A 25,810-nucleotide genomic window follows, 5' to 3' on the forward strand; every position below is an offset into this window, starting at 1 on the left:
TCTTCTCCTTGGAAATTCTCCTGCTATTCACCTGCACATCCCTTCTGCTAGCTCACAGGCTCGAATGCCAGTTCTCTTTCTGCCTTCTTGGTCCCACTCTATACTACTCCTGGGATCACAGGAGGAATAACAGCAGGCTTCCATGGAAAGTTCTTCCACTCACTATTGTACGGCCTTCAATGAATGGTTCTCAATCACGGGTGGATCTGTTCCCCAAGCAGACATCTGGCAATGCTGGGAAATATTTTTGATTGTCATGATTTTTTTTTGGGGGGGGGGGCGCGGTGGTTAACAGCATCGAGTGGGCAGAGGCTGGGTTGCTGCTAAACATGCCTAGAACAACCTCTGACCATAAAAATTATTTGGTCCAAAGTGCTGAGATGGAGAAACTCTGTCCCAGACTATTCAAACACTGTAGATCTCCATTTTCAAACAGACTAAAAGGATAATAATATCTTCTCTGCCTAACTCAGTATCATATAGGGAAGACATCTTGATAAGTATAAGCTTATGCATGTAAAGTGTTTTAAAAAGTATTTTACAAATTTACTTTTGTTTTTAGCTCCTGATACCTCTTCAGATTATGTAAAGAGGATTAAAAGTGCTTATAATCTTGCTCATTTACAATATTATCTTCATATTTTACTTTAGAGAGGATATTTACTCGAAAGAGAACACAGAGTTTCTCTCACCAAAGCCTAGTGAGCAAGCATTACTGTCCCTGTTTTTGAGATAAAATAATTGACGGAAGGAACATCTGCCACTTTCATCATGGAAAAAAGAAAAACATTGAGAGTTATAATATTTTGATCACTGATTCAGTAATCATTATTTGATGTCTATATGTGTAAACCAATAACAGTAACACAATGAAAAACTATTACCTATTTCTTACAATATACTAGACAATGAGCTAGATGTTCAGTATAAACTGACTGCTTATAATGACCCCTGAGGCAAGTCCCATTGTTATGCACACATGCATAAGTTTCAGAAACAAGTTATTTGCCCAAGGAATTTGCCCAAGTAAATGATGAGGCTGAAATTTGAAATCAAGCTTGTCAAAGTTTAACGGCTGGACTCAAATACTATGCTGTACTATGCCTGACACTGAACGCATATTCTAGGGATTGAGAGTAGAAAAACAAAAGGGCTAATCAGACACAGAGACTGCCCTCATTATCTAGCAGTTTCCTAGAAGAGATAAGATCTGATTAGGAAGGGAGACAAGATTAAGTGTCAAAGATGGACCAATGACATTCCAGAATGGGATTCTAAAATTTAGAGCATAGACATGTGCATTCAAAGTACTGAAATCAGAATGAGGGAGAAAATGAAGCAATGCATATGACTTCATGAATCTTATATTAATATATAGTATAAAGATTACCTAAGAAAATATTAGAGCATTAATTTTTTAGAACACTTATTTAGGTATCTTTGAGCACATTATTCTTAATTACAAGAGAGAGTTTGCATAGTGGAGGTGGCATGAGTTAAAAGTAAATTTGAAATAACTTTTCCTTATAGAGAGGTCTAAGCCAATGGTGTCCAAGAGAAAAACAAATACAAGCTGGAATTTTTGAATAGCCATATTACAAAGTGAAAAGAAACTATTGTTTCATCATGTAACTAACTTAACTTTTTTCTTCTTTTTAGGTGCTAAGCCTTCAAAATCTGGTGCATGTTTTATGTTTACAGAATATTTTAATGTAGACAAGCTACATTTCAAACCCTCCATAACTTTACATGTGGCCCATGGTTATCATATTTACCATATCAGACAGTGCAGATTGAAGCCTTTTCTCTTTTTTGGCATTTCTTTTCAGGTTTTAATTTCTGGAAACTTCCAGTAAGAACCCAAATCACTGTGATCATTTGGGCTGCAGTGACCTACTCAGTCTCTTTTACCTCACATAAAGGTAAAGTTAAAGTTAAGTCTCTCAGTCGTGCCCGACTCTTTGCGACCCCGTGGACTGTAGCCCACCAGACTCCTTAGTCCGTGGGATTCTCTAGACAAGATACTGGAGTGGGTTGCTTTTTTACCTCACAGTACTGGAATTTAAATCTCCATCCCCAGTATTGAGTATTGGCTCAGAGATTGATATTTCAGGCCCCACGGCAGCCAGTTTCCCCAGTTTAGCATCTTATTAAAGCCTCCACAGTCAGATGGCCAGGCTTGGGAGTGGGAAAGGAGGAAACTTCTTCTTGCAGGGGCCTGGGACCAGATGACTGGCTCGGTGGGTTGTGCTGGTTCCTGAGTTACCAGCCTCTGTGACCCCAGCAGGTGGTATGTGGGATACGTCGGGATTAAAAAGGCAAAAGGAAGCATAGGGTCCCTTCACAGCCTTGCTTGTAGAAGACAAGGTGATTGGAGAAAACTGATCATGGATCCCCCACCCTGGGTTCAGCATCTAGGTGTGCCTCTTCCCCAGGTGCTTCTATGAAATACATCTATTAAACAGTCTTTTTATTAATAACTTGTTTTTGGAAGGGATCTGAAATTCACTGTAGAAATATTTTCATTCTTCTTCACTAAATTCCCATGAGGGCAGGTACTATTATTATCTTTCTCTTTTGACAAATGTAGATGAGAAAATCCCAGGATCATGTAGATCAAGAGACATACAATAGCAGAAGTTTTAAACTAGGTGCCTGTGAGATATTTTGGGCAAGCAGACGTAGTTTTGGGGTACAGTTAGTGTTTTAAATCCCTGGGTCAAGAAGATCCCCTGGAGAAGGAAATGGCAACAGACCAGTATTTTTGCCTGGAGAATCCTATAGATGGTGAGGACTGATGAGCTACAGTCAACACGGTTGCAGAGTTGGACATCACCAAAGTGACTCAGCACACATACAGTGTTTTAAATAAAATATAAAACAGAACAAACACTAAGCCATTTAGATTGTGGGTTTCTTTGGAAAAATCTTAAGATTTAGCAAAATAAAAGGCTCAAATTCCTACATGATTACAATTGGTAAAGCTGAGTAGCCATTTTCCTTTTCTTGCGGTCAGAGGCTCCAGGTTCAGAGCATCATAGTCCCCTGACCCCTAATAGTCTCTCCCTGTCTCTATCCATTTGTTACTGGCTCCTCCTTGTATTTTTAAGATTAAAGCACTAGCTCAATGCATCAAACTTTAATTAAGAGTGTTTACATTTCTTAAATGGAGGAAACTTGAGGTTATCGGAGTAAAGGCCTCACTGTGGAATTTCAAATACCAATATTCTAGGTGAGAGGAAAATATTTTTGTTATGGATCTTACCTTGGCTTCAATACTGTATCTATTAATATTATTCTAATCTTCTCACCAACATTATGGAATCCATTCTATAATTGTGTTCAGTTCATCAAATGACAAAACCAACACTGAGAGATTTAGAGAGGTGTTGAAAGCCATGCTCATATAACACTATTAGCAGATGGGTTGGAATTAGCTCTCCAGGCTATCTTTGTACTGTTTGATAGTGTCCCTCTCATACAATTCTCAGTGAATATTGTGACCTTTTACATACACAGTGTTCTGTAGGGATGGCCTTTCAAGGCAGTAAAACCTGAGTGTTAATACCTAATGTGCCTTTTAAAACCTTTGAGAAAGTTCCTTAACCTTCTGAGATTTAGCTTACAGAATTTTCTAAAAAGCACAGTGATTTTCAGTCATGGAAATCTCAGGAAGAGTAAAGTAATTAGCATTATTCCTAGGAGAGAGTACAGTTTCAGAAAATGTTGATTTCATTTCCTCTCCCCTCCAATCTAGTTAACTAAATAAGCTAGTTGAAGTTATGGTAATGACTCATCTATAATATGTGGTGGAAGCCATGCAATTTGGGTAGAACTGACTCCTCTCTCAGCCGACTCAGACCCATCAAGGTTGTTTGATTCCCCTTGCACAGTGATTGGTTCATATTGGACATGAGAAATAAGTTGGTTCAATCAGAGTGAAGCCCAGGGTTTTTAAGCGAAGTGAGCCAGGGCAGAGAAGCTCTTTTAAGCTATAAATATTTGGTATGCAAATATGATGCCTGGGGCAGTTGCTTTCATTTTGCTATCATGAGTGGACTGCATCTGAGGAGATGCCAACTAAAGAGAACCACAAACCTGAGGAAATCCCAGAAGAAAAGAATAAAAATTTTAATCAAATCCTTATTTTCTCTGGATTTTTCTATTACCTATCAGTCAAGTACACTCTCTCTAAACCATGCAGAGTGTTGTGAACAGTTGAAGGTACTCTTGTGGTGCTTCCCTATTGACTGCCAAGAGTATTCGTCACAGCAAATTGTCTTCTTGTTGTTTCAGCCATCCCCAAGTAGGTGTGGAGAAGAAGTATCAGGTAAGATAGCTGGATGACTGGTCTTTCCACCATCATCACGACAGCAGCTGGTGGTGTCTGCTTTCGTTTAAAGTCATATAACTTCATATTTTGGGGTCAGAGTACGTTACTACTTTGTGGAAAATGCTGGGAAAACCGGGAGTCAGATTCTGGCACTTAATTTCAGTCAGGGACCTGCGAGTGGGTGGTTTCCATGAACTGTGCGTTCCACTTCTCTAGAAGAACACGATTAGAGAAGCGAAGAGGAGGAGTGAGATCATACCAAGACTTTCAGAAAAGCCAGGGTAACTGTTTCCCAGTGACTTTTCTGTCTTGTCTATTCATATGCCATTGTGTTGGGATGAAAAGGGAGCTGTAGGGGTTCTTGGTGTTGTGAGCTCAAGTAAGATACCACATATTTGGATGTGAGTACAAGGAGTGTATCCTCCGAAGGTCTTAGTGCTTTCAAGTTAAAGGCAGCGGTCCCCAAATCAAATGCCCAGAGGTGGGCAAGGGACTTTGATCAATGAAATGGACACCAGGTGGAGGCCTGGAGAGAGTGCAGACCCTGCCAGGGACATAGCTGCTCAGCTCTAATTAAACAGCTTTTTAAAATAATCTTTACGTTTTTTTAATGTAACATTCTATTAATTAAATTTTTTTTATCTCTCTCTCTCCATAATGAGAAGATCAAATAAAACACTTGGATGGAGGGCTTTAGTTCTCAGGCCAAAGACAACTGAGGAGCTGGCTGGATTACCAGAAAAGATTAAGAGGTGACAGCTCTTGGCTCCAAGGCTGCAAGAGGAGAGTGACTGAGCAAGATGGAGAAGGTCTGTGTTTCTGTGGATGGCTTGAACACAGATGCCTCAGGGTACACGTTTCCCTGGGGTGGCTGCAGAGATCCCTGTCAGGACTGAAGTAGTTCTGGGTTTCCACAAAATTTCTGTGACTGAGAGTAGCAGTGAGGTAGCAGAGCTGCCTGCAGAGCTACCTGATCTCACAAGGACCCTCCTCGCAGGACCACCCTTAGGGTCTGTGGATGAAGCCACCTCCTGGCTTGAGGGAGGGAGCCCACTCAAATTCCTGATTTACTCTGCTCATCAGTCTCAGTGAGGGTCCAATCAGAAATTAAAGAAAGATAAATAACAAGAATAAATTTGACAAGCCATGGAAGTCATAGCTGTTACCACAGAAATAGTTATTTCCACTTGATGGCTGAAGTGAGCATTAGAATTGCTATTCAATACTCTAAGTTCACAGAGCTAGTTAAAGGCAACATTTACACTCAAATCGTAGACTCCAGTCTCAAGTCCCCATGATCCATGCTGCCTTTCCCAGTATTTTCTGTAGTTCCACATTTTTTCCTATCCTTTATTATCTGTGCACTCCCTAGATAGTGGTGGCAGTTTGATCTAGAGATACCAAGAGCATTTGATTAAAATACTGTTTTTCTCTACTCTCTGTTAACTGTCTACAGAATGATTATTACAGAGAACAGTCTTTGAGAAATATTGCATTATGCAGCTAATGACATAGAAAATAGGTGATTTGAAGGTAAATTTTCACTTCCCATTTTACCTCCATTACTATTAGTGCTGTTCATGAAAAGAAAATTTAGATGAAGTGTCTATGGCCCTAACTTCACATTTTTTGGCTGCTCTTAAATATTTTTAAACTGCATGCTGTGAGATTCTGAGTCCAGTTATTATGTAATCAGAACCACTTTCCCAAAAAAGCCTTTTCAAATTGTGAAATACCATCTACTCTAAAATATGTACTCAGATTCCTGCAAAGTTGCTTAATCTTCGGAGGTGTCTAAGTGATGACACCAAGAGGCCAATGCCATGGAAAGAAGAAATTATTTCTTTTATTTCCTGAGAGAAGGGGGCCTACCATACCACGCAGGGCCACATGGGGAAGTACCAGATTTGGTCAGGGAGAAGCAGGAATGAGCGGGGAGCCTAGGTCAGAGCTTTTATTGGGTTTTCTCTAGGAAAGACAAGGCAAGGCAGAGTAAACAGACTAGGACTGGCTGTTTGCAAAATTCCAGTGGACTCTGGATTTAGGGGGTGGCTCTGTTTGTCTGACACCTCACTCTGGGATGCTTTCCAGCAGGGGACATACTGAATTTGTGTGTGAAAGTCAGAAAAGGAGATGGTAGGGACTAGAGACTTGGGACTGCATGTGAAAGGTATGTTCCTAGGCAAGTCATTGTTACCATTGTAAATTACAGCTGATCCTTGACCAAGATGAATTTGAACTGTAACTGCACAGGCCCACTTATACATGGCTTTTTTTTCAATAAATACATACTATAGTACTATATGATTCACAATTGTTGAATCTGCAGATGCAGAGCCATAGGTAGGGAGGGCCGATTAAAGTTATATGCAGATGTTCAACTGGAGAGGGGTTGGTGCCCTTAGCCTCTGTATTGTTCAACAGTCTATAAATAGTCCTGGGAGGAACAGTCTTTTCCTGTATCTGCAAGGCCCCTAAATGTCAGATCATCAAGAATAGGAAAAAAAAAAAAGAACTATAGTTAACTATATAATTAGTTCTGTGTTAAATGGATGTCAAAGAGGCAAATACAAAAATCTAAACACACATATGTCGACAACCATGGCCATCAGCCAGGAAGAGGCAGTTGTCCTCTTCCTCTTCTTATCAAGGCAAGAGTTAGTGAGAGATCCCTACAAAATCCTCCTGAGATAAAGTCCCCATAACAAAAATCAAGATCAGAGAACACCTGCACCAACAATAGCACTGGTCAAGGAAGACCCTTCTCCATCTTTTCCTCTTCTCCATGAATCACTGAAATGAGATTGTTTTTGTGACTTGATTTGTCCAGATGACTCTATCTGACTGACCAGCAAAGCCAGGCAGCCTATCTTACATTCATCCAAGGTCAGGGGAAAGACTGGGTATATCTAGTGGGTTCTAATGGGTTACACTGCATTTGAGAGATAACCTTGCTGTTGGATAGCATCTTAAAAGTCTCACTTGCTTTGTTCAATGTACTCTTCCACCACAGTATAACACAAAAAACACATACATATCTAAACAAATGCTACATTCTGTTGGTTCCATTCTACTCAATGGGGTTTAACAACACTGAGTCCGAAGTATTCCTTAGAAGTAAAACCAGAATATAGAAAGAATTGAGTTCAACATGCTTTTCCAAACCACTTCTCACTTCATTTAGCACTGACAATTGTGTGGGTTTCCTTTCTTTTCTTAAGTTCACCGAATTAACACTCAGTGTCTAAAATTGTTGCTGCTTGCAGTTCAAGGATATTGGAAGTTCCAACAAACCTTCTCCTAGGCCCATAAAATATCTTTCTCTAAAACAGAAATCCCTGCTGAGATCACAGAACTAAGATCTATTTTGGGACAAAGCTGTTACTTAGATCAGCGATACCAGCTGGCCTGGATGTATATTTTTAAACAAAAGGATTTACTTTACCTATCAGATAGTACTTGATGAGGATTCCCAGAGTCATCGTCATATGAGGCTGCCAAAATGGGTTCCTCCCTCGGATGACAAATTCCCTCTACAGCAATGCTGATGAAGTTGGGGGATTTACTACTCACTGTACGCCAATTCCCCTGTGTGCAACATTTAGCCACAGAGACATTACTCTATGCCCTGTTTTCTTCAGGGCATTTTCCTTTCTTCTGTTTCAGATATAATTCTTCTACACCCTGATCTCAAAATGAACTGCAATTGCCTCTCTTTAAAAGTTTTAAACTTTAAGTTTCCTTATGGCCATGTTTGTATATAATGATTACACCAGAATTTAGTTTTTCTGGATGTTAGGGGTAAAAAATAATGATTACTGAATTGTTCATCTCTTCTAATCACTCCCTTTCTCAGCTCTTCTGTCACATTCATTCTGTTTCCACTTTGGCTGCTCCCACCTGCGCACACTGAGTTCATCTCTGGAAATGCTTTCGTTTCATTACTGTATGGATTTTATGAATGTTTCAAAGATTAACTCAACACCATTTTTATGGTGTTAAAATGCAAACCACAGAAATGTAATTGGAAGATGTCAAGAGATAGGCAGAAAAGTAACTGGACAGTGCAAACCCTATGTTGTCTTCCTAAACCTCAAGTTCAAGAACCAGCACACAGGGGGCTACTTGGAAGTGATCCAGTTCTTGGTGTGGTTTGTTGATAAATCACATGGAGATTTGGGCCTGCTCTGGCATTAGCGATGAGGAAGAGGCCACAATTGACTGCTGCCTTCAGGCAGGGCCAATCACAATGAAGTAGAGGATTGCCTCTCTGATTTCTCACTCTACAGCCCTGGGGATCTTCACCTTAAAACCCCAGTGCATCCTATTCCAAGAAATGTGCTACCCCTTCTGTACATCTTTTTTTGCCTTCTCTCTGCCTTTCTCAGGTCTGGCCACTTCCTTCCCCCAAGTGCTTTATTGCTCTTCTTTCTGTGCCCTCACCCAAAACTTCCAGGATTCAAACAGGCCTCCTCATAACCGCAACACACTGAATTGATTGCTTGAAGCTGTGGAAGAAATATACATTTCTTCAGAGCTTTCCAGGAGTTGTGTGCAGCTCTGGTATTTTAAGGAGCGTTTGCTTCGTTATAGCAGGCTTTGCTAAAAGTGTTGGGTTGGGGTAGGGACTGGAAGAAAATAGAAGTCATAGAGTATGTTGTCTCCTCCTATCTTTTGGATGGATTGAAGTCCTTTTGGAGAGATGGGAAAGAGGAATAAGCTGATAGAACTAGTCAGAACAGATTTCTAAATAAGACATGGGCTGCTTTGTGGCCCACAAGAAACAAAAAGGCACAGAGCAGCAAGGGGATTTTTTTCCTCTTCCAAGTGGATCCCAAGTGTCCTCTGACCTCTTCTAATATCACTAGCCTTGGCAGAACCCAAACATTCAACCATCATCATGAGCTATGGCATGCTGAAGACAGGCCATGACACAGGAGAGCCACTTCCAAATAGGGCTGTGGGCAGAAGTAGTTAGTTCAGGCAAGAAGAAACAAAGTTGAGGGTTGGGTGGGGGCTGCAGGTGAAAGGCTGATTTGTGGGGACAAGGGAGGGTCCCCTTTGTGGACGGTTGAAAGAACAGATAGAATTACCTTGAAAAGAGGGCAGCTGGTTGTAATGAAGGCAGGGAGAACCTGTGTCCAACATATACTGGCATAAAAAAGAAGAGGTGGGCTTGCTGATTGTCAGAGGCAGGTGGAGCCTGCCATATCTTGCAAGTTAGTGGTGCAGGAAATTAATATGATTAGTGATCATTTTTATAGCACTTAACTGCATACCAGTCACTTCACTATAATCTTTTTGTACACTCATTAGCTCGTTTCATCTTTAAAATGACGCTATAGTATCAGTACTATTATCATCAGTATTTTGTAAGGCTTGAAGTGGTTTAGTGTTGATAAATCTCCAAAGTCACATGGTTAGGAAATACTGAACCCTTGAGACCCAGTGTGTGCATACCAAGTTAATGCTACCCTAACACATTGAAAACTAGGCCAAATGGACTCTGGACACACACTGAGCATCCTTCCTTCCTTATATCCTGAGTTACAAGGTTCCCTTTCTACCTGTTACCCCAATTATCCTTTAAAAAATCTCAAATTAGAGAGAGCACATCTCTAAACTAGTTTCTGCTTCAATCAGGACCCAAATTAAATCTGCTTTCCTTCAAGCCCAGCTGGCTGCTCTTTCTGTGACCAGCTGGAGCAGCTCCTGCCTCAGCAGAGAGCTGTTGGCGGGCTGGGGTGGCCCACGTTCAGGACTCCCTGGCCGGCTGCTGGCAGATGCCGTGTTGAAGAAATGACACATGCTGCCACAGCAGCGCTAAGCAGTCTGTCCAAGCTGCCTGCCCCAGGAGAGGAGAGTCTGCAGCCAGGCCCCGGATTTAGAGCCAGGGTGGGCAAGAAGCACGTGGAGCAGCAGCCCCCAGCGTGGCTGAGGGAGATCCTAACACATGGTGCTTGCACAAGGCTGAGTCATGGCCAGGAAGAGTTATCTGGGACCGCGGAACTCCACAGTGACTAGCCCACAGTTTTTCCACCTTGTACTTCAGACATGTGAGGCCTGACAGTTCTCCGTGGCAGGGACTGTGCTGTGTGGTGCGCTCCGCACAATGTCTGGCAGCATCCCTGGCCTCAACCCTCTACATAGCAGCCATATACCACTCTCTGATCACTACACTAATAGTGATGATTGAAAATATCTTTGGGCACGGCCAAATGCCCCTTGGGGGATAAAATCACCCCTAGTTGAGAAACAATGTTGTTTCTGATCGTGACAAAGTCATTGCATGACAAGGAGAACTGAGTTAGCTAAGGAGTCAGGAGATGTGAGTTCTAGCCTCCACGTAGCTCTTGCTAACTAAACAACTGTGGGAAAGTCCCTGCTGCTCTCTCGACTTCAGTTCCCACATCTGGACACTGAAAGAGCTGGGGAAAATGATCTTTTAATTTAGGATCATTCCTAGAATTTGTCTGAAGCTTTTAATACTGCCCCCCTCCAGAAAAAAATCTTAGCCACAGTTGAAAACTGGTGTTAGAGGGATTCAAACTCATCTAGTTTATTTACTAGTTTATTTCTTGGCACACAGCACTCAAAGCCTCACGGATATGACAGAAATAATTCAATTTATATAGGTCAACATTCCTTAAAAGGTGGTCAATGGACCATCATATGAAATGCTGCTTAAAAAACACAGATTCTTCAGCTCAAAGCCAAATCTACTGAATATCTGCAAGATGAGTCCTGGAAATCTGCATTTTAATAAATTCCCTGGGTAATTCTTGTGCATATTAAAATTTGAGAGCCACTGATTAGATGATGCTCCCAACGAATTTACCATCTATTTGGACAGAAAAGAATTGCAAAAATCTAAAAAAAAAAAAAAAAGAAAAAGAAAGAAAAGAAAAATCTTTAAGTAAAGGTGCTAAGTGCTGCAAAGATGCTAAAAGGGGTTGGGGGGAGGAAATGGCTGAAACATTCACTCAAACCTTCAATGAGATCTTAGTTGGGACTTCCTAGTTAAAATTACCAATTTAGGCATTGGGTAAATTAAGTGCATGGTATTAGATGACCTTATGTGAATCCTACCAGCCATTTTCTTTTTGTTTTTCATTTTAAGAACATTTATACACAGTGAAATTCAGAGGTTATAAGTTTGCAATTTAACACATCTTGACAAACAGAGACTTATGAAACCACCATCTAAATGAATACTCTTACTTCCAAAGTCCCCTAGTTTCCCTTTCAGTCAGTTCCTAAATCCTACAGACAACAGTTCTGATTCCTAGCACATAGTTTAGTTTTCCCTCTTCTCGAAATTTTTATAAATGGAGTCATACAGTATATACTGTTTTGTGTCTAATTTCTTCTACTTAACATAATACTGCTTTAGATTCATCTGTATTGTTGTGTGTATCAGTAGTTCAGTATTTTTTAATTGGTAAATATATATATGACTTCCCTGGTAGCTCAGATGGTAAAGAATCTGCCTGTCATGTAGGAGACCAGGGTTTGATCAGCGGGTCAGGAAGATGCCCTGGAGAATGGAATGGCATCCCACACCAGTATTCTTGCCTGGAGAATTCCATGGACAGAGAAGCCTTGCAGGCTACAGTCTATGGGGTCACAAAGAGTAGGGCATGAATGACTGACTGACACACACACACACACATATATACACTACAATTTATCCATTCTTATGTTGATAAATATTTATTTCCACTCTTTAATTATTATGAAAAAGCTGTTATAAATATTCTTTTGGAAGTCCTCTGTGGAAATATATTTTAATTTCTTTCAGCTATTTAGAAACAGAGTCTTCTGCATCATAGAGTAGATATATGTTTAACTTTATAGGAAAATATAAAATAATTCTGCTACGTGGTTGTAATGTTTACAGTCTCAGCACCATATGAAAGTTCCAGTTACACCATATCCTTAGCATATAGTGATCTTTTAATCACTGACATGTGTGGAATACTATTTCATTGGTGTTTTAATTTGGATATCCCTAGTGACTAATGGGACTTCCCAGGTGGTGCTAGTGGTAAAGAACCTGCCTGCCAATGCAGAGACATAAGAGACATGGGTTTGATCCCTGGTTCAAGAAGATCCCCTGGAGAAGGGCATGGCAACCCACTATAGTATTCTTGCCTGGAGAATCCCATGGACAGAGAAGCCTGGTGGGCTATAGTCCACTGGGTCACAGAGTTGGACATGACTGAAGCGACTTAGCACGCACAGTGGCTAATGATGTTGAGGATCTTTTCATGTGTTTATTGGCTAGTCACAAACTTTCTTTTGTGCAACATTTACTTAAGTCTTTTGCCCATTTTTAATTGAGTTGTCTTTTATTGTTTACTGTAGCCATTCTTTATTATTGATATCAGTTCAGTTCAGTCCAGTTGCGCAGTCGTGTCCAACTCTCTGCAACCCCATGGACTGCAGCACACCAGGCCTCCCTGTCCGTCACCAACTCCTGGAGTTTACTCAAACTCATGTCCACTGAGTCAGTGATGCTATTCAACCATCTCATCCTCTGTCGTCCCCTTCTTCTCAATCCTTCATAAAATACAAGTATTTTCATATTTCCTCTTTATTACAAGGTGCTCAAGAAATAAATGAATATGAATTTGGAGAAAACCTGTTCACATCCAGAAAGAGACCATTTTCACATATAAACCAATTTCTTCTCCCTAGGCTCTCAGCTCCCTAGCTTGGCTTGGAAGTATTGTTATGTTATTTACATGTAACTCCCTTGCTAGAAGCTGACTACTTCATAAAATATGCCTCTCTTTATGATGAGCATACTTTCTGAATTTAGTAAATCAATATGAATGTGGGAGACTCTAGAATTTGCAGCATTAGAGAACTCTGCTTGACCTGCCACGTCTGTTCTTCTCTGAATGTGCTTTTCTTCAGCTCCGGCCCTCAGAGCATCTCTCCTTACAGCAAGTGAATCAAGTGCTCATTACTAGCAATAGCTAATGGGCTCAATTCTGTCTTTGCAGCTGCTTTCAGTCCCTATCAAATGGATGTCTAGGTGTCACTTGATACCAACTCATGGAAAGGACTGATGCCAAGAAATCAGGCATAATCGTGAATTATCCTGGGGTTATGGAGAGGACTAAATGGTGTAATACATATAAGTAATTCTTTAGAAAATTATCTGCAAAATGGTAAATACATATTAGCTACTGCATGTTATTATTATTATTATTATTTTTTACCATAGGATCCCTACCCAGAATCATTAAGGAATAAGTTATTTCACATATCCTGCTTTTCCCAAGTACTGAAACTCACATCTTTAATTTCATCCTTTCACATGAGAATTTTTAGTATCTGGAAATATCACTAAAATATACTACTATACAATTTTGGCTATCTCCTTAAATATGGTATACTAATTTAAGGGAACAATTCTTGATCACTTGGATTATCATCATAAGCTATTATAATTCAGGCTACAAAAGATCTCCTCAAAGTATATGAACACTTTGTCTAATGGCATGGCTTGTAAAGCAGTTTGGGTCATGGATCCCCCTGAGAAGTGAATAAAAGCTATGATTCTTTACTCAGGAAAATGTACATATGGATAAAAACAAAATCCCAAAGCCCTAGCCTCTAATATGCACAGTTTTAAGAAGATTTATGTGCCCTTAAAGGTCACTACATGTCTCTTGGAGGGCCCTCAAAACTCATGCCTCATACTAAGCAATGATGAGGAGAAGGAAGAAAGGGATGAGCCTCTACAATATGCCAGCATTCTGCCCTATGCTAGGCACTGTGCCCTATTCTCTGCACAGTCTTTCAATCTTTGCCTAAACTCACTAAAGATGAGAGTTTCAGGATGACAGAGGATGAGATGGTCAGATGGCATCACTGATGCAGTGGACATGAACTTGGGCAAACTCCAGCAGATGGTGGGGGTCGGGGAGGCCTGGTGTACTGCAGTCCATGGAGTCATGAAAAGTTAGACATGACTTGGTAACTGAACAACACAACAGGCACTATGTGAGGCTTCATGTGCATACCATATTTAATCTTACCAGTCTCATGAGGTATATTCTGCTTATGTCCATTTTTCAGATGAGAAAACTCAAGATCAGAAAATATGCAATATAATACACCGAACAATTGAACAGAGGGAATTATCAAATTCTAGAGCCCAAAGTTTTGTCACCAATGCTTTCTAGGTCCTCCCTTTTCTTCTTCCATTATTCCTAACAGGAATTAAAATTCAACCATTCATTGAGCACCTATTTCATGTCAATCAATGATGTACAGTCTTTACATGTAAAATCTCAGTTAATCCTCACAACTGCCATGCACATGGTCTAAATAAGTATTTTTAACTCTGATCATCATAAAAACTGAGGCTTAAGCTAAAACAACCTTTCTAATACAAAATAAACAGCTGAGTCTGGATTTGAGTCCAAATTTACTCCTACTAATAGGAAAGAACAAGTCTGATTCCATATTAGATGTGTTTCTTTAGCTCTAACCCTTGGGCTTTGTTGCCTGTGTTTAGTCATGTTAGCCCTGCAACTTCTGTAAAAGAATGTTGACTCTAACCTAAAACATTCAGGATAGCCTATTCTTGGGACTCTGACCTTTAAGAGTCCATTCCTACAGAGACAAAAAGTTGCAGAACAGAGAGTAACATTTGTCTCATTGGAGGTTTATTGGAACATCCTGACCTAACCTATGTAGAAAACCACAAGAGCAAAGGATTCCTACACCTAGAAGTCTGCAACAACTAACCATGCTTCTTCCTCACCTTGCCTTTAAAAGTGCTTTGCTGAAACCCTCTGAAGAGTTTGGGGGGTGTTTTGGGTCATGAGTCACCCATCTCCTTGTATGGCCCTGCAAACTTCCTCTGCTCCAAACTCTGATGTTTTGGTTTGCTTGGATGACTTGCATTCAGTAACACTCCAGGCAATGTCCTTCCCTTTCCTCTTACTTCTAGGAGCCACCACTATTTTATATACACAGTCACCAATATACACCAATTTAGCCATTTGTTTCCTAGGCCAAATTTGATGATAACTAAGTTCTGACTTCAGGAGGTTGTATAAGGCTTTCCTCTCCAGTCATGAACAGACCTTATAATGCATGGTGTCAGGCTTACCTCTGATTCAGCTGAGGCTTAGTTCTTGGGAAGATCTTTCTGCTTCTCCTACATAATTATTTAATATCCTCTGTCTTTATGAAACTGCCTGATTGGCCCCAGGAATCACAGGGAGAGACCTTCTACAGCTTCAGATTAAAAGGAGAGCTGCAGAACATAACTAGGTACGTTGTCATGTGCAATTTCTGCTTATGATTTATATAAGGACACATGTTGATCCTCAATAAAGATGCTTTGCTTTATGAGTATTTTACTTTTCCACACGAGGTGGTCTCTGAGAACACTGAGGTGTGACCACAGCATTTTGTTATCTTATGCTTGAATTCTTTCCTTGGTACAGTGCAGAAAAATATGATGGCTTGTTCTCCTGAGATGAATCTTGAATAACTAAGACTTTGAGGAGTTCTTCTGTTTGGCTATCTGGAATGCCACAAAGGCTATCACTTACCTCTTCTCCCTCTTGTTCACATTCTCTAAGGGACGGTTCACAGAAAGTGAATGGATAAAATTAAAATTCATTTCAATTGTCAATAATTATTAAAGACAGGAGTCAGGAAACTAGGACCTAGGAATCAAATCCAGCCTGCTGCCTGTTGTAAATAAGGTTTTATTGGAGTACAGCCATGCACACTGATGTGTACATATATGTGTGTGTGTGTGTGTGTGTGTGTATTGGCTATAGGTATTTTCACACTACATTAGTAGGTTCAAGTAGTTACAAAAAAAAACAAAGACTATCTTGATCTACAAAGCTTTAAATGTTTACTGTCTAGCCCTATTCAGAAAATATGTTCCAAACCCCAACATGTTTATGAAAATAAACATATTGCATAATAAAAAGCCCACTCTGGCTTTAAAGTTAAGTGTTTCTTCTCATTTTGAAATATTCTTCAGTTCAGTTGCACAGCTGTGTCCAACTCTTTGCGACCCCAAGGACTGCTGCATGCCAGGCTTCCCTGTTCATCACCAACTCCCAGAGCTTACTCAAAGTCATGTTCATTGAGTCACTGATGCTATCCAATCATCTCATCCGCTGTTGCCCCTTCTCCTCCCACCTTCAATCTTTTCCAACATCAGGGTCTTTTCTAGTGAGTCAGTTCTTTGGATCAGGTGGCCAAAGTACTGGAGTTTCAGCTTCAGCATCAGTCCTTCCAATGAATATTCAGGACTGATTTCCTTTAGGATGGACTGGGTGGATCTCCTTGCAGTCCAAGGGACTCTCAGACTCTTTTCCAACACCACAGTTCAAAAGCATCAATTCTTCAGTGCTCAGCTTTCTTTATAGCCCAACTCTCACATCCATACACGACTACTGGAAAAATCATAGATTTGACTAGATGGACCTTTGTTGGCAAAGTAATGTCTCTGCTTTTTAATATGCTGTCTAGGTTGGTCATAACTTTCCTTCCAAGGAGCAAGCGTCTTTTAATTTCACAGCTGCAGTCACCATCTGCAGTGATTTTGGAGCCCTAAAAAATAAAGTCAGCCACTGTCTTCACTGTTTCCTCATCTATTCATCATGAAATGATGGGACTGGATGTCATCATCTTAGTTTTCTGAATGTTGAGTTTTAAGCCAACTTTTTCACTCTCCTCTTTCACTTTCATCAAGAGGCTCTTTAGTTCTTTGCTTTCTGCCATAAGTGTGGTGTCATCTGCATATTGAGGTTATTGATATTTCTCCCGGTAATCTTGATTCCAGCTTGTGCTTTATTCAGTCCAGCATTTCTCATGATGTACTCTGCATATAAGTTAAATAAGCTGGGTGACAATACACAGTCTTGACGTACTCCTTTCCTGATTTGGAAACAGTCTGTTGTTCCATGTCCCGTCCTAACAGTTGCTTCTTGACCTGCATGCAGATTTCTCAGGAGGCAGGTCAGGTGGTCTGGTATTCCCATCTCTTTAAGAATTTTCCACAGTTTGCTGTGGTTCACACAGCCAAAGACAGAACTCTCTTGCTTTTTCGATGATCCACTGGATGTTGGCAACTCAAATTGGAAATATTCTTGTGGCACTCCAAAGGTATCATGGGTGCTGTACCCACTGTGTCTAAGAAAGTCAGTCCTGCCTCCAGCTTAAGATGTATAGTCCTCAGCAGCCCCTATTCAAAAGATGAGGAAACCAGATCTTAGAGCACCTGAAGTTCTCCATGTAAGACCACATAGCTAGCAAGTACCCAGAACCAGGTCCTGCCTGGCCCAGGAAGGCAAACTCTTGATCACTTTGCTGTACATTTTCTCTCCCTTGTCATGTCCTGAAATAACTGTGGGAAGAGTTATATGACTCCAGAACCACCAGAAATGAAAGAAAAGCTTTTCCATGAAAGCACTTGGGCTGAGTGCCTTATGGTCTGTCCTCATTATTCTTAAAGCTAGTCGGCAGTTTAATTAGTGTTTGTAAAGTGTTTTCAAAATAAATAGTTGTGGATATGGATAAGATATATTTATTTCTTGGAATGGTTTCTCTCCCTAGAGTCTTTACCAAGAGTTGAGATGAAATTGTCACTTGTCCTTGTTACTAGTCCTCTTAGTTCCTCAGTTAAGGAAACACTGATTTTTTTTTTAGTTGCATGTGTTCACTAAAATATATGATTTGGCATTTTCACTCTCAGAAAATATTGAAAAATAATTTAAGCTGCCTTCCTGTGTTATCTATAACTTGTGTAGGACGTTGCTGGCTGCAGAGAAAGCTTGGGAAGGGGCACAGAAATGAGAGATTGGAAAGATATGGTCCCAAAGGGAAAGGAATAAGTATACTGCTTTCTTTTTCTTCATAAATACAGATCAAATAAGAGCTTCTGAAACAAAAAGGAAATGCCGCTTAGCATGGAAGCCTGAGCATCTAGAGGAGCAAGTCCAAGGGACTGTCTGCTGAGTAGACAGAACAAGTGCTCAGAGTTCATCAATGCTAACCAGTTACCAGCATCTGCGTGCCATCATCTCAAGGATTCCAGCAATGTCCGTGGCTCGAAAATCTCTCTTCATCCAACTTCCTTCAATTGTTTGTCTTTGGATCGAGACTTTGAATCGATTACATTGGTGCTACATTGAGGGTTAGGTTGTGAATGTATGGGGAAGGTCACAGCTAACTTCTGATGCAGGTTAGAGAGAGAAAGAAGCGGGAGAAGTCTTACGAGATACAGGTCAAATGGGAAAGGCAAAGAGATGCCCATGGGGGCCTCTGGGGGAGAACACTCACTTAATGACTCAGAGAATAAGAGAACAGAAGGAAAGATGGAAATGTAGTGTTTGCTTGTATTTAAGGAAGTGTCTACACACAAATTTTACCAGTTTCACAATGTTCCTATGAAAGTTACTACAACCAGTTTTAACAAGTTGCCCCCTAATTTTTGCCCCCTGAATTGACATGCTGCATCAGTTCCTTCCACTAGGATACAGAAGAGTCCTTTACTATCTCAACTCTCAGACTATACGGCAATGGTATCAGCATCACCTAGTTCCACCCCAGACCTCCTGAATTAGCATCTGCATTTTCACTGGCTGCCTAGTGACTAATATAGACATGAGAGTTTGGGAAGCACAGTCTACGGTATACTTGAAGTGCTGATCTATGCACTGGGAAGACCCAGAGGAATCTGGTGGAGAGGGAGGTGGGAGGGGGGATCGGGATTGGGAATACACGTAAATCCATGGCTGATTCATATCAATGTATGACAAAACCCACTGGAAAAAAAAAAAAAATAATAATAAAAAAATAAATAAATAAAAGGTAGGTGGGTGATCTCCGAGAGGGAATCCTGAAGGCGGTAACCCTGACCCGCTCTGGTAAACATATGACTCATAACAAAAATGTGTGTGAGTACTTAGTAACATCCAATTTATTCTCAAGTTACAGCTAGGACTCTAGAGACTCTGCTCCAAACAGAGCTCAACAAATGTAAAATGTGTAGAATGACCTTATTCCATGTAGCGTTTCAGTTCAACTGCAGAAAAATGCTGTAAATAATGTTAGAGCCAGGGAACTGCTGGAGTCTTGACTTAAAAAAAAAAATCAATAGCAACACAAAAGCCTTTCAATTATTTGGGGGCCAAAACACCTCTGGCACACTCTGCCTACTCCTAAATGTCAGTACAGTATTTGACAAACTTAATATGGAACACTCATGAACTGTGATGTGTTATATAAGTCATATTTGCTCAGGGGGAAAAGATAGCTGGAGTAGGAAATTAAAGCACTATTCCATTTGCTTCTAAAAAAGGAAAGTGAAAAGTGCAAGTTGGTCACTCAGTCGTGTCAGATTCTTTGTGACCCCATGGATTGTAGCCCACCAGGCTCCTCTGTCCATGGAATTCTCCAGGCAAGAATTCTGGAGTGGGTTGCCATTTCCTTCTCCAGTGGATCTTTCCAATCCAGGGATCAAACCCAGGTCACCTGCATTGCAGGCAGACACTTTATCAACTGAGCCACCAGAGGAACCTACCCTTAGGTCTAAAAAAGGGGGATCCAGTAAATGCCTGGAGAATCCCAGAGATGACAGAGTGTGGTGGGCTGCCGTCTATGGGGTCGCAGAGATTCGGACATGACTGAAGTGACTTAGCAGCAGCAGCAGCAGTAAATGAAGTAATCTTACTTGCCACTGCTTTGATTTCTACAAGAGTGCAACCAAGAAAAAAAATTCCCTATATTTCTGTATATGTCTATTCTCAAAATGCTTTCATATATAAAAGGGTGACTGGGAGCATGGGTTCACATCCGGTTCTCCCACTTACTGACGGTGTTACTTGGAGGCAAACGACACAGCTTTTCTTAGTCTCACTTTCCTCAGTTCTGTAAAACGAGTATCATACTAATAGCTATTTCACAGATCTGTTGTGAATTTTAAAAAAGAGAATACATATAAAGTGTTTAGCATAGTACCTAGCACACAGTAAGTGTAGCTAAAATCTATCTACCATCATTATCATCAGCTAAGTAGTTTTTATTACCCTTATTTTGATGAAACACCGAAAAGTTCAGAGACCCATAAAACATCATGTAATTTTAGGATGAGGAGAACAAAGACCTCATTTCTTCCTTCTCAACCTCACTAGTGGACACTGCACAGACCTCAGTGCAAACCACATCATCTGTATTTATATTCATCCCAATATATATACAGTTCAGACAAAAAAATATATTTCAAAGCACAATAGTCATAGACCCTTATTACAAGTTCATCATTTGCTTGACAACCAAGAATTATATGTTGGCCCTCAAGAGGACTTCTTTGGGAAATGTTAGCATCTTTTCTTTGCTGCTGTTAATACACGCTTTACTCTAATGTTTCCCAGGGATGATCACACCTTTCCAAAGTGCCATTACAATCTTTCCAATATAGAGTAGCATTTGATAGAAGAGAGAATGGACTTACTTTAGGGCTGAGTTTTCTCAAAAATAACAGACTCTTAATGAATCTGGATATAATTAATCAGAATCAACCAGTCAGTTAATTCAGTCACTCAGTCATGTCCAACTCTTTGCAACCCCATGGACTGCAGCATGCCAGTCTTCCCTGTCCATCACCAACTCCTGGAGCATACTCAAAGTCATGTTCACCAAGTCAGTGATGCCATCCAACCATCTCACCCTCTGTCATCCCCTTCTCCTCCTACCTTCAATCACTCCCAGAATCAGGGTCTTTTCTAGTGAGTCAGTTCTTCACATCATGTGGCCAAAGTATTGGATCTTCAGCTTCAGCATCAATCCTTCCAATGAATATTCAGGACTGATTTCCTTTAGGATGGACTGGGTGGATCTCCTTGTAGTCCAAGGGACTCTCAAGAGTCTTCTCCAACACCCCAGTTCGAAAGCATCAATTCTTCTACACTCAGCTTTCTTTATAGTCCAACTCTCACATCCATACATGACTACTGGAAAAACCATAGCTTTGACTAGGTGGACCTTTATTGGCAAAGTAATGTCTCTGCTTTTTAATATGCTGTCTAGGTTGGTCATAGCTCTTCTTCCAGGGAGCAAGTGTCTTTTAATTTCATTGCCACAGTCACCATCAGCAGTGATTTTGGAGCCCAATAAAATAAAGTCTGTCAGTATTTCCATTGTTTCCCCATCTATTTGCCATGAAGTGATGGGACTGGATGCCACGATCTTAGTTTTCTGAATGCTGAATTTTAAGACAACTTTTTCATTCTCCTCGTTCACTTTCATCAAGAGGCTCTTTAGTTCTTTGCTTTCTGCCATAAGGGTGGTGTCATCTGCATATCTGATGTTATTGATATTTTTCCTGGCAATCTTGAATCCAGCTTGTGTTTCATCCAGTCCGGCATTTTGCATGATGTAATCAGAATCTATACTATGATAATTGTCTATTCTGCACAATTCCACACAAGTTTATTGCTTAAAAATTACATTACAGCTTTCCTTCTTTGGGGAATATTAATGTAAAAACAAAGAAAGGGTCTGTATTCTAAACACTTGGGTTCTACCCATAAAATAAAACATTCCTCACTGCTGTCTGCTGCCACCTCTACTCCCAGCCACTCAAAGTCTGCTTAATTCCCTTTCATGAAAATTCTAACCAAGCATAATTATCTGATTTCTAAACACAGAGGAAAAGATACATTATAATTAAAGACACCAAATTTTATCTCCCCTTCTGAAATTCAGTAAAGTTAATTTATTTCCTCTCTTTGGATCTTGATTTTCCTAACAGTAAATAAAGATGATTAAGCTAAATAATTTCTTTGGTTTCTTTCAGTTCTAAAGTTATGTAATCCAAAAAAATTAAAAAAATAAAGTTATGTAGTCCTATGACTTTTAGTATCTTACACTGGAATAAGTAGGGAAGTGAACAAAGTGAAAATTAAAAAAAAAAAAAAGTATACAGATTCAGTCTAAGTTAACTGCGAAAGTTTTTGTTTTTGTTTTTTTAATAATTGTTCCTTAAGGCCAGGAGCTGGACTCTTAGAAATATAAAAGTTCAGCACTGACTGCTTTTATTTTTATTTGCAGCTTTGCTTCCCAAGTGACTCAGTGTAAAGAATCTACCTGCCCAGGAGCCCCGCAGTTTGGCCAGCCATGTTCCTCTCCGCGGCACTACGGGCCCGCGCGGCCGGCCTCGCCGCCCACTGGGGAAAACATATAAGAAATCTGCATAAGACAGCTGTTCAGAATGGAGCTGGAGGAGCCTTATTTGTGCACAGAGATACTCCTGAGAATAACCCAGAAACTCCATTTGATTTCACACCAGAAAACTATAAGAGGATAGAGGCCATTGTGAAAAACTACCCGGAAGGGCATAAAGCAGCAGCTGTGCTTCCAGTTCTGGATTTAGCCCAGAGACAGAATGGATGGCTGCCCATCTCTGCTATGAACAAGGTTGCAGAAATTTTAAAAGTACCTCCAATGAGAGTGTATGAAGTAGCAACTTTTTATACAATGTATAATCGAAAGCCTGTTGGAAAGTATCACATTCAAGTCTGCACTACTACGCCTTGCTTGCTCCGAAACTCAGACAGCATACTGGAAGCCATTCAGAAAAAACTTGGAATAAAGGTTGGAGAGACTACACCTGACAAACTTTTCACTCTTATAGAAGTGGAATGTTTAGGGGCCTGTGTAAATGCACCAATGGTTCAAATAAATGACAACTACTATGAGGATCTGACACCTAAAGATATTGAAGAAATTATTGATGAACTCAAGGCTGGCAAAATCCCCAAACCTGGGCCAAGGAGTGGACGTTTCTCCTGTGAGCCAGCTGGAGGTCTTACCTCTTTGACTGAACCACCGAAAGGACCTGGGTTTGGTGTGCAAGCAGGTCTTTAATTTATATCCAGCTGTAAATAAGTCAGTGGAGAAATATGAATCTCCTATCTACCTAAACTTTTTATATTACTTATTCATTTCCATCTGTGTACACCTTGCTTGTAACCTAGCAACTTACAGCTGTTAAGTATCATGTCAGAACTTCAGAGCATCATTTTCAACTGCCTGTTCACTTACCAATATTAGGGTACTGTGAAATAAAAATTCTGTCAAATTTCAAAAAAAAAAAAAAGAATCCACCTGCCAATACAGGAGACAGGGGTTCAATCCCTGGGTCAGGAAGATCCCCTGAAGGATGAAATGGCAACTCACTCCAGTATCTTATCTGAAAAATCTCATGGACTGAGTGGCCTGGCAAGCTACAGTTCACGGGGTCGCAGAGTTGGACATGACTGGGTGACTAAGCACACAACATGGGACTATAAAAGCCAAGGTCTTATTTGAACAGGAGGAAGAATACAGAAGATTGCATCATTTCCTTCTTCTTACCCCCTCTCCTCATGCTCTCTCTCTCCCTCTGTGTCATACAATTGAACATGGATATATAAAATTCATGCATGATACTGTTCTGTTATATTCAACTTTTCATTTATTTTGTCCTTCACCCATAGTCTACTCGTGGTCTGCGTCTGTAATAGCTGTAAGAACTATAAAGGTGGGAAGCTCAAGGTCTCAAGGCATGATTAGGGTCTAAACTTTCTTGATTTATTGTAGAGTTCTAAGGACAATGCAAAATTGATTTATCCATGAATGAAGGAAATAAAACGTGCGCTTGGTCAATCACAAAGGATATTTTCAGAAGTCAAGCCAGTAAGTATAGGATTCCCAATCCGTGATTCCTTCCTAAAGGTTTATTGCTCCCTGAGTACTACTGGCATAAAGGTCTTGAGATTTAATTGTTTGAAACGAGATTGTGAAAATTAACTTCAGAATAAAAGTTCAGATCTTTCCTGGGACATCAGAGGGCAAAGGACCAAAAAATAAAAAAGAATGAAAGTCCATGGCAAAAATGAATCTTCCAGCAATATCTTATATATAAAGAAGTTATTTATAGGATGGATGCATAATTTCTTAAGAAAATTGGACTTCATCATAGCTGTCTTTGTTCAAAAGCTAAAATTGTTTAATTCTAGCCAATTGTTTGTCATTAAACTTTATTGTCATTTAATAGTAATATAAAGTACTTATTTTCTTTCTTTCAGAGTTTCTGGTAATGCTATCCCAATTCGAAAATCTAATGAGAATTTGGTGTTCATTTTGACATTTGTTGGATTAACTAGACAGGCAATATCAGATAAATCCAACTCCCTAACTATATGCAATTTCTTTTTACCATTAAAAACACCATACATTCTTGAGAATGCACTGCACCTCTTATGCCACAAATATAATTTATTAGGGTGTAGTCCCTTTACAATACTGTGTTGGTTTCTTATGTAAAATGAAGTAAAACAGCTATATGTACACATATATCCCCTTTCTCTTGGATCTTCGTCCCATGCCCCCTCCCAAATCACCTCCCACCTAGGGTACCACAGAGCACCTGAGCTTCCCGTGCTACTTAACAGGTTCCCACTAGCTATTCATTTTACACATGGTAGTATATATATATGTCAATCTCAACTTCCCAATTCATCCCACCCTCCCTCCCCCCATGTCCACATGTCTATTCTCTGTATCTGCATCTTTATTCCTGCCCTGCCAATGTGTTCATCAGAACCATTTTTCTAGATTTCACATGTATGCATTAATATATGATATCTCCTTTTACCTTTCAGAGTTACTTCATTCTACAATTTGAGGCAACACCTATCAAATTACCAATGGTATTATCCACAGAATTAGAGCAAAAAATTTTACCATTTGTGTGAAAACACAATAGCTCAAATAAGCAAAGAAATCTTGAGAAAGAAAAATGGAACTCAGAGAATCAGGCTCCCTGACTTCAGATTATACTTCAGAGCTACAGTAAGCAAGACAGTATGATACTTGCACAAAAACAAATATAGATCAATGGAACAGCATAGAAACCCAAATATAAATCCACACGCCTATGATCACCTAACTTATGATAAAGGAAGCAAGAATACACAATGGGGAAAAGACAGTCTCTTCAATAAGTGATGTTGGGAAACTGGACAGCTATATATAAAAGAATGAAATTAGAATAATCGCTAACACCATAAACAAAAAATAAACTCAAAATGAATTAAAGACCTAAATGTAAGGCCAAACACTATAAAACTCTTAGAGGAAAATATAGGAAGAACATTCTTTGGCATAAATCACAGCAAGAATTTTTTTGACCCACCTCCTAGAGTAATGAAAATAAAAACAAAATAAACAAATGAGACCTAATTAGCTTTAAAGCTTTTGCACAGCAAAGAAAACCATAAATGAGATGAAAAGACAACCCTCAGAATGGGAGAAAATATTTGCAAACAAAAGGAACTCACAAGGGATTAATCTCTGAAATACAGAAACAGCTCATACAGCTCAATATAAAAAAAATAAACAATCCAATGAAAAACTGGGCAGAAGACCTACACAGTCTCT

General features: G+C 39.9%; 1 protein-coding gene and 2 long non-coding RNA genes across 4 annotated transcripts in view; 2 read left to right on the plus strand and 1 right to left on the minus strand.

The window, feature by feature from the left end:
- LOC122439649 overlaps nucleotides 1–25,810 on the minus strand; it is a 173,126-nt gene that overhangs the window by 10,747 nt on the left and 136,569 nt on the right. Inside the window, exon 3 of one of the 2 annotated variants that reach the window (XR_006268952.1) lies at nucleotides 17,550–17,570. The exons of the other annotated variant lie outside the window; for it this stretch is intronic. This is a non-coding gene — a long non-coding RNA (uncharacterized LOC122439649). Of the gene's footprint in view, nucleotides 1–17,549; nucleotides 17,571–25,810 lie in introns of those variants that run through there. 2 annotated transcript variants of the gene reach the window in all.
- On the plus strand, nucleotides 4,029–5,145 carry LOC122439650. The gene is made up of 2 exons (XR_006268953.1): nucleotides 4,029–4,330; nucleotides 4,999–5,145. It is a non-coding gene; the product is annotated as an uncharacterized LOC122439650 (long non-coding RNA).
- LOC122439648 (NADH dehydrogenase [ubiquinone] flavoprotein 2, mitochondrial-like) lies at nucleotides 22,480–23,486 on the plus strand. The gene has a single exon (XM_043464875.1). It carries the CDS (start codon nucleotides 22,505–22,507, stop codon nucleotides 23,252–23,254), a length of 750 nt encoding a protein of 249 aa, XP_043320810.1. The 5' UTR covers nucleotides 22,480–22,504; the 3' UTR covers nucleotides 23,255–23,486.

Source organism: Cervus canadensis, chromosome 4 (assembly GCF_019320065.1).
Source record: "Cervus canadensis isolate Bull #8, Minnesota chromosome 4, ASM1932006v1, whole genome shotgun sequence".
Taxonomy (NCBI): domain Eukaryota; kingdom Metazoa; phylum Chordata; class Mammalia; order Artiodactyla; family Cervidae; genus Cervus; species Cervus canadensis.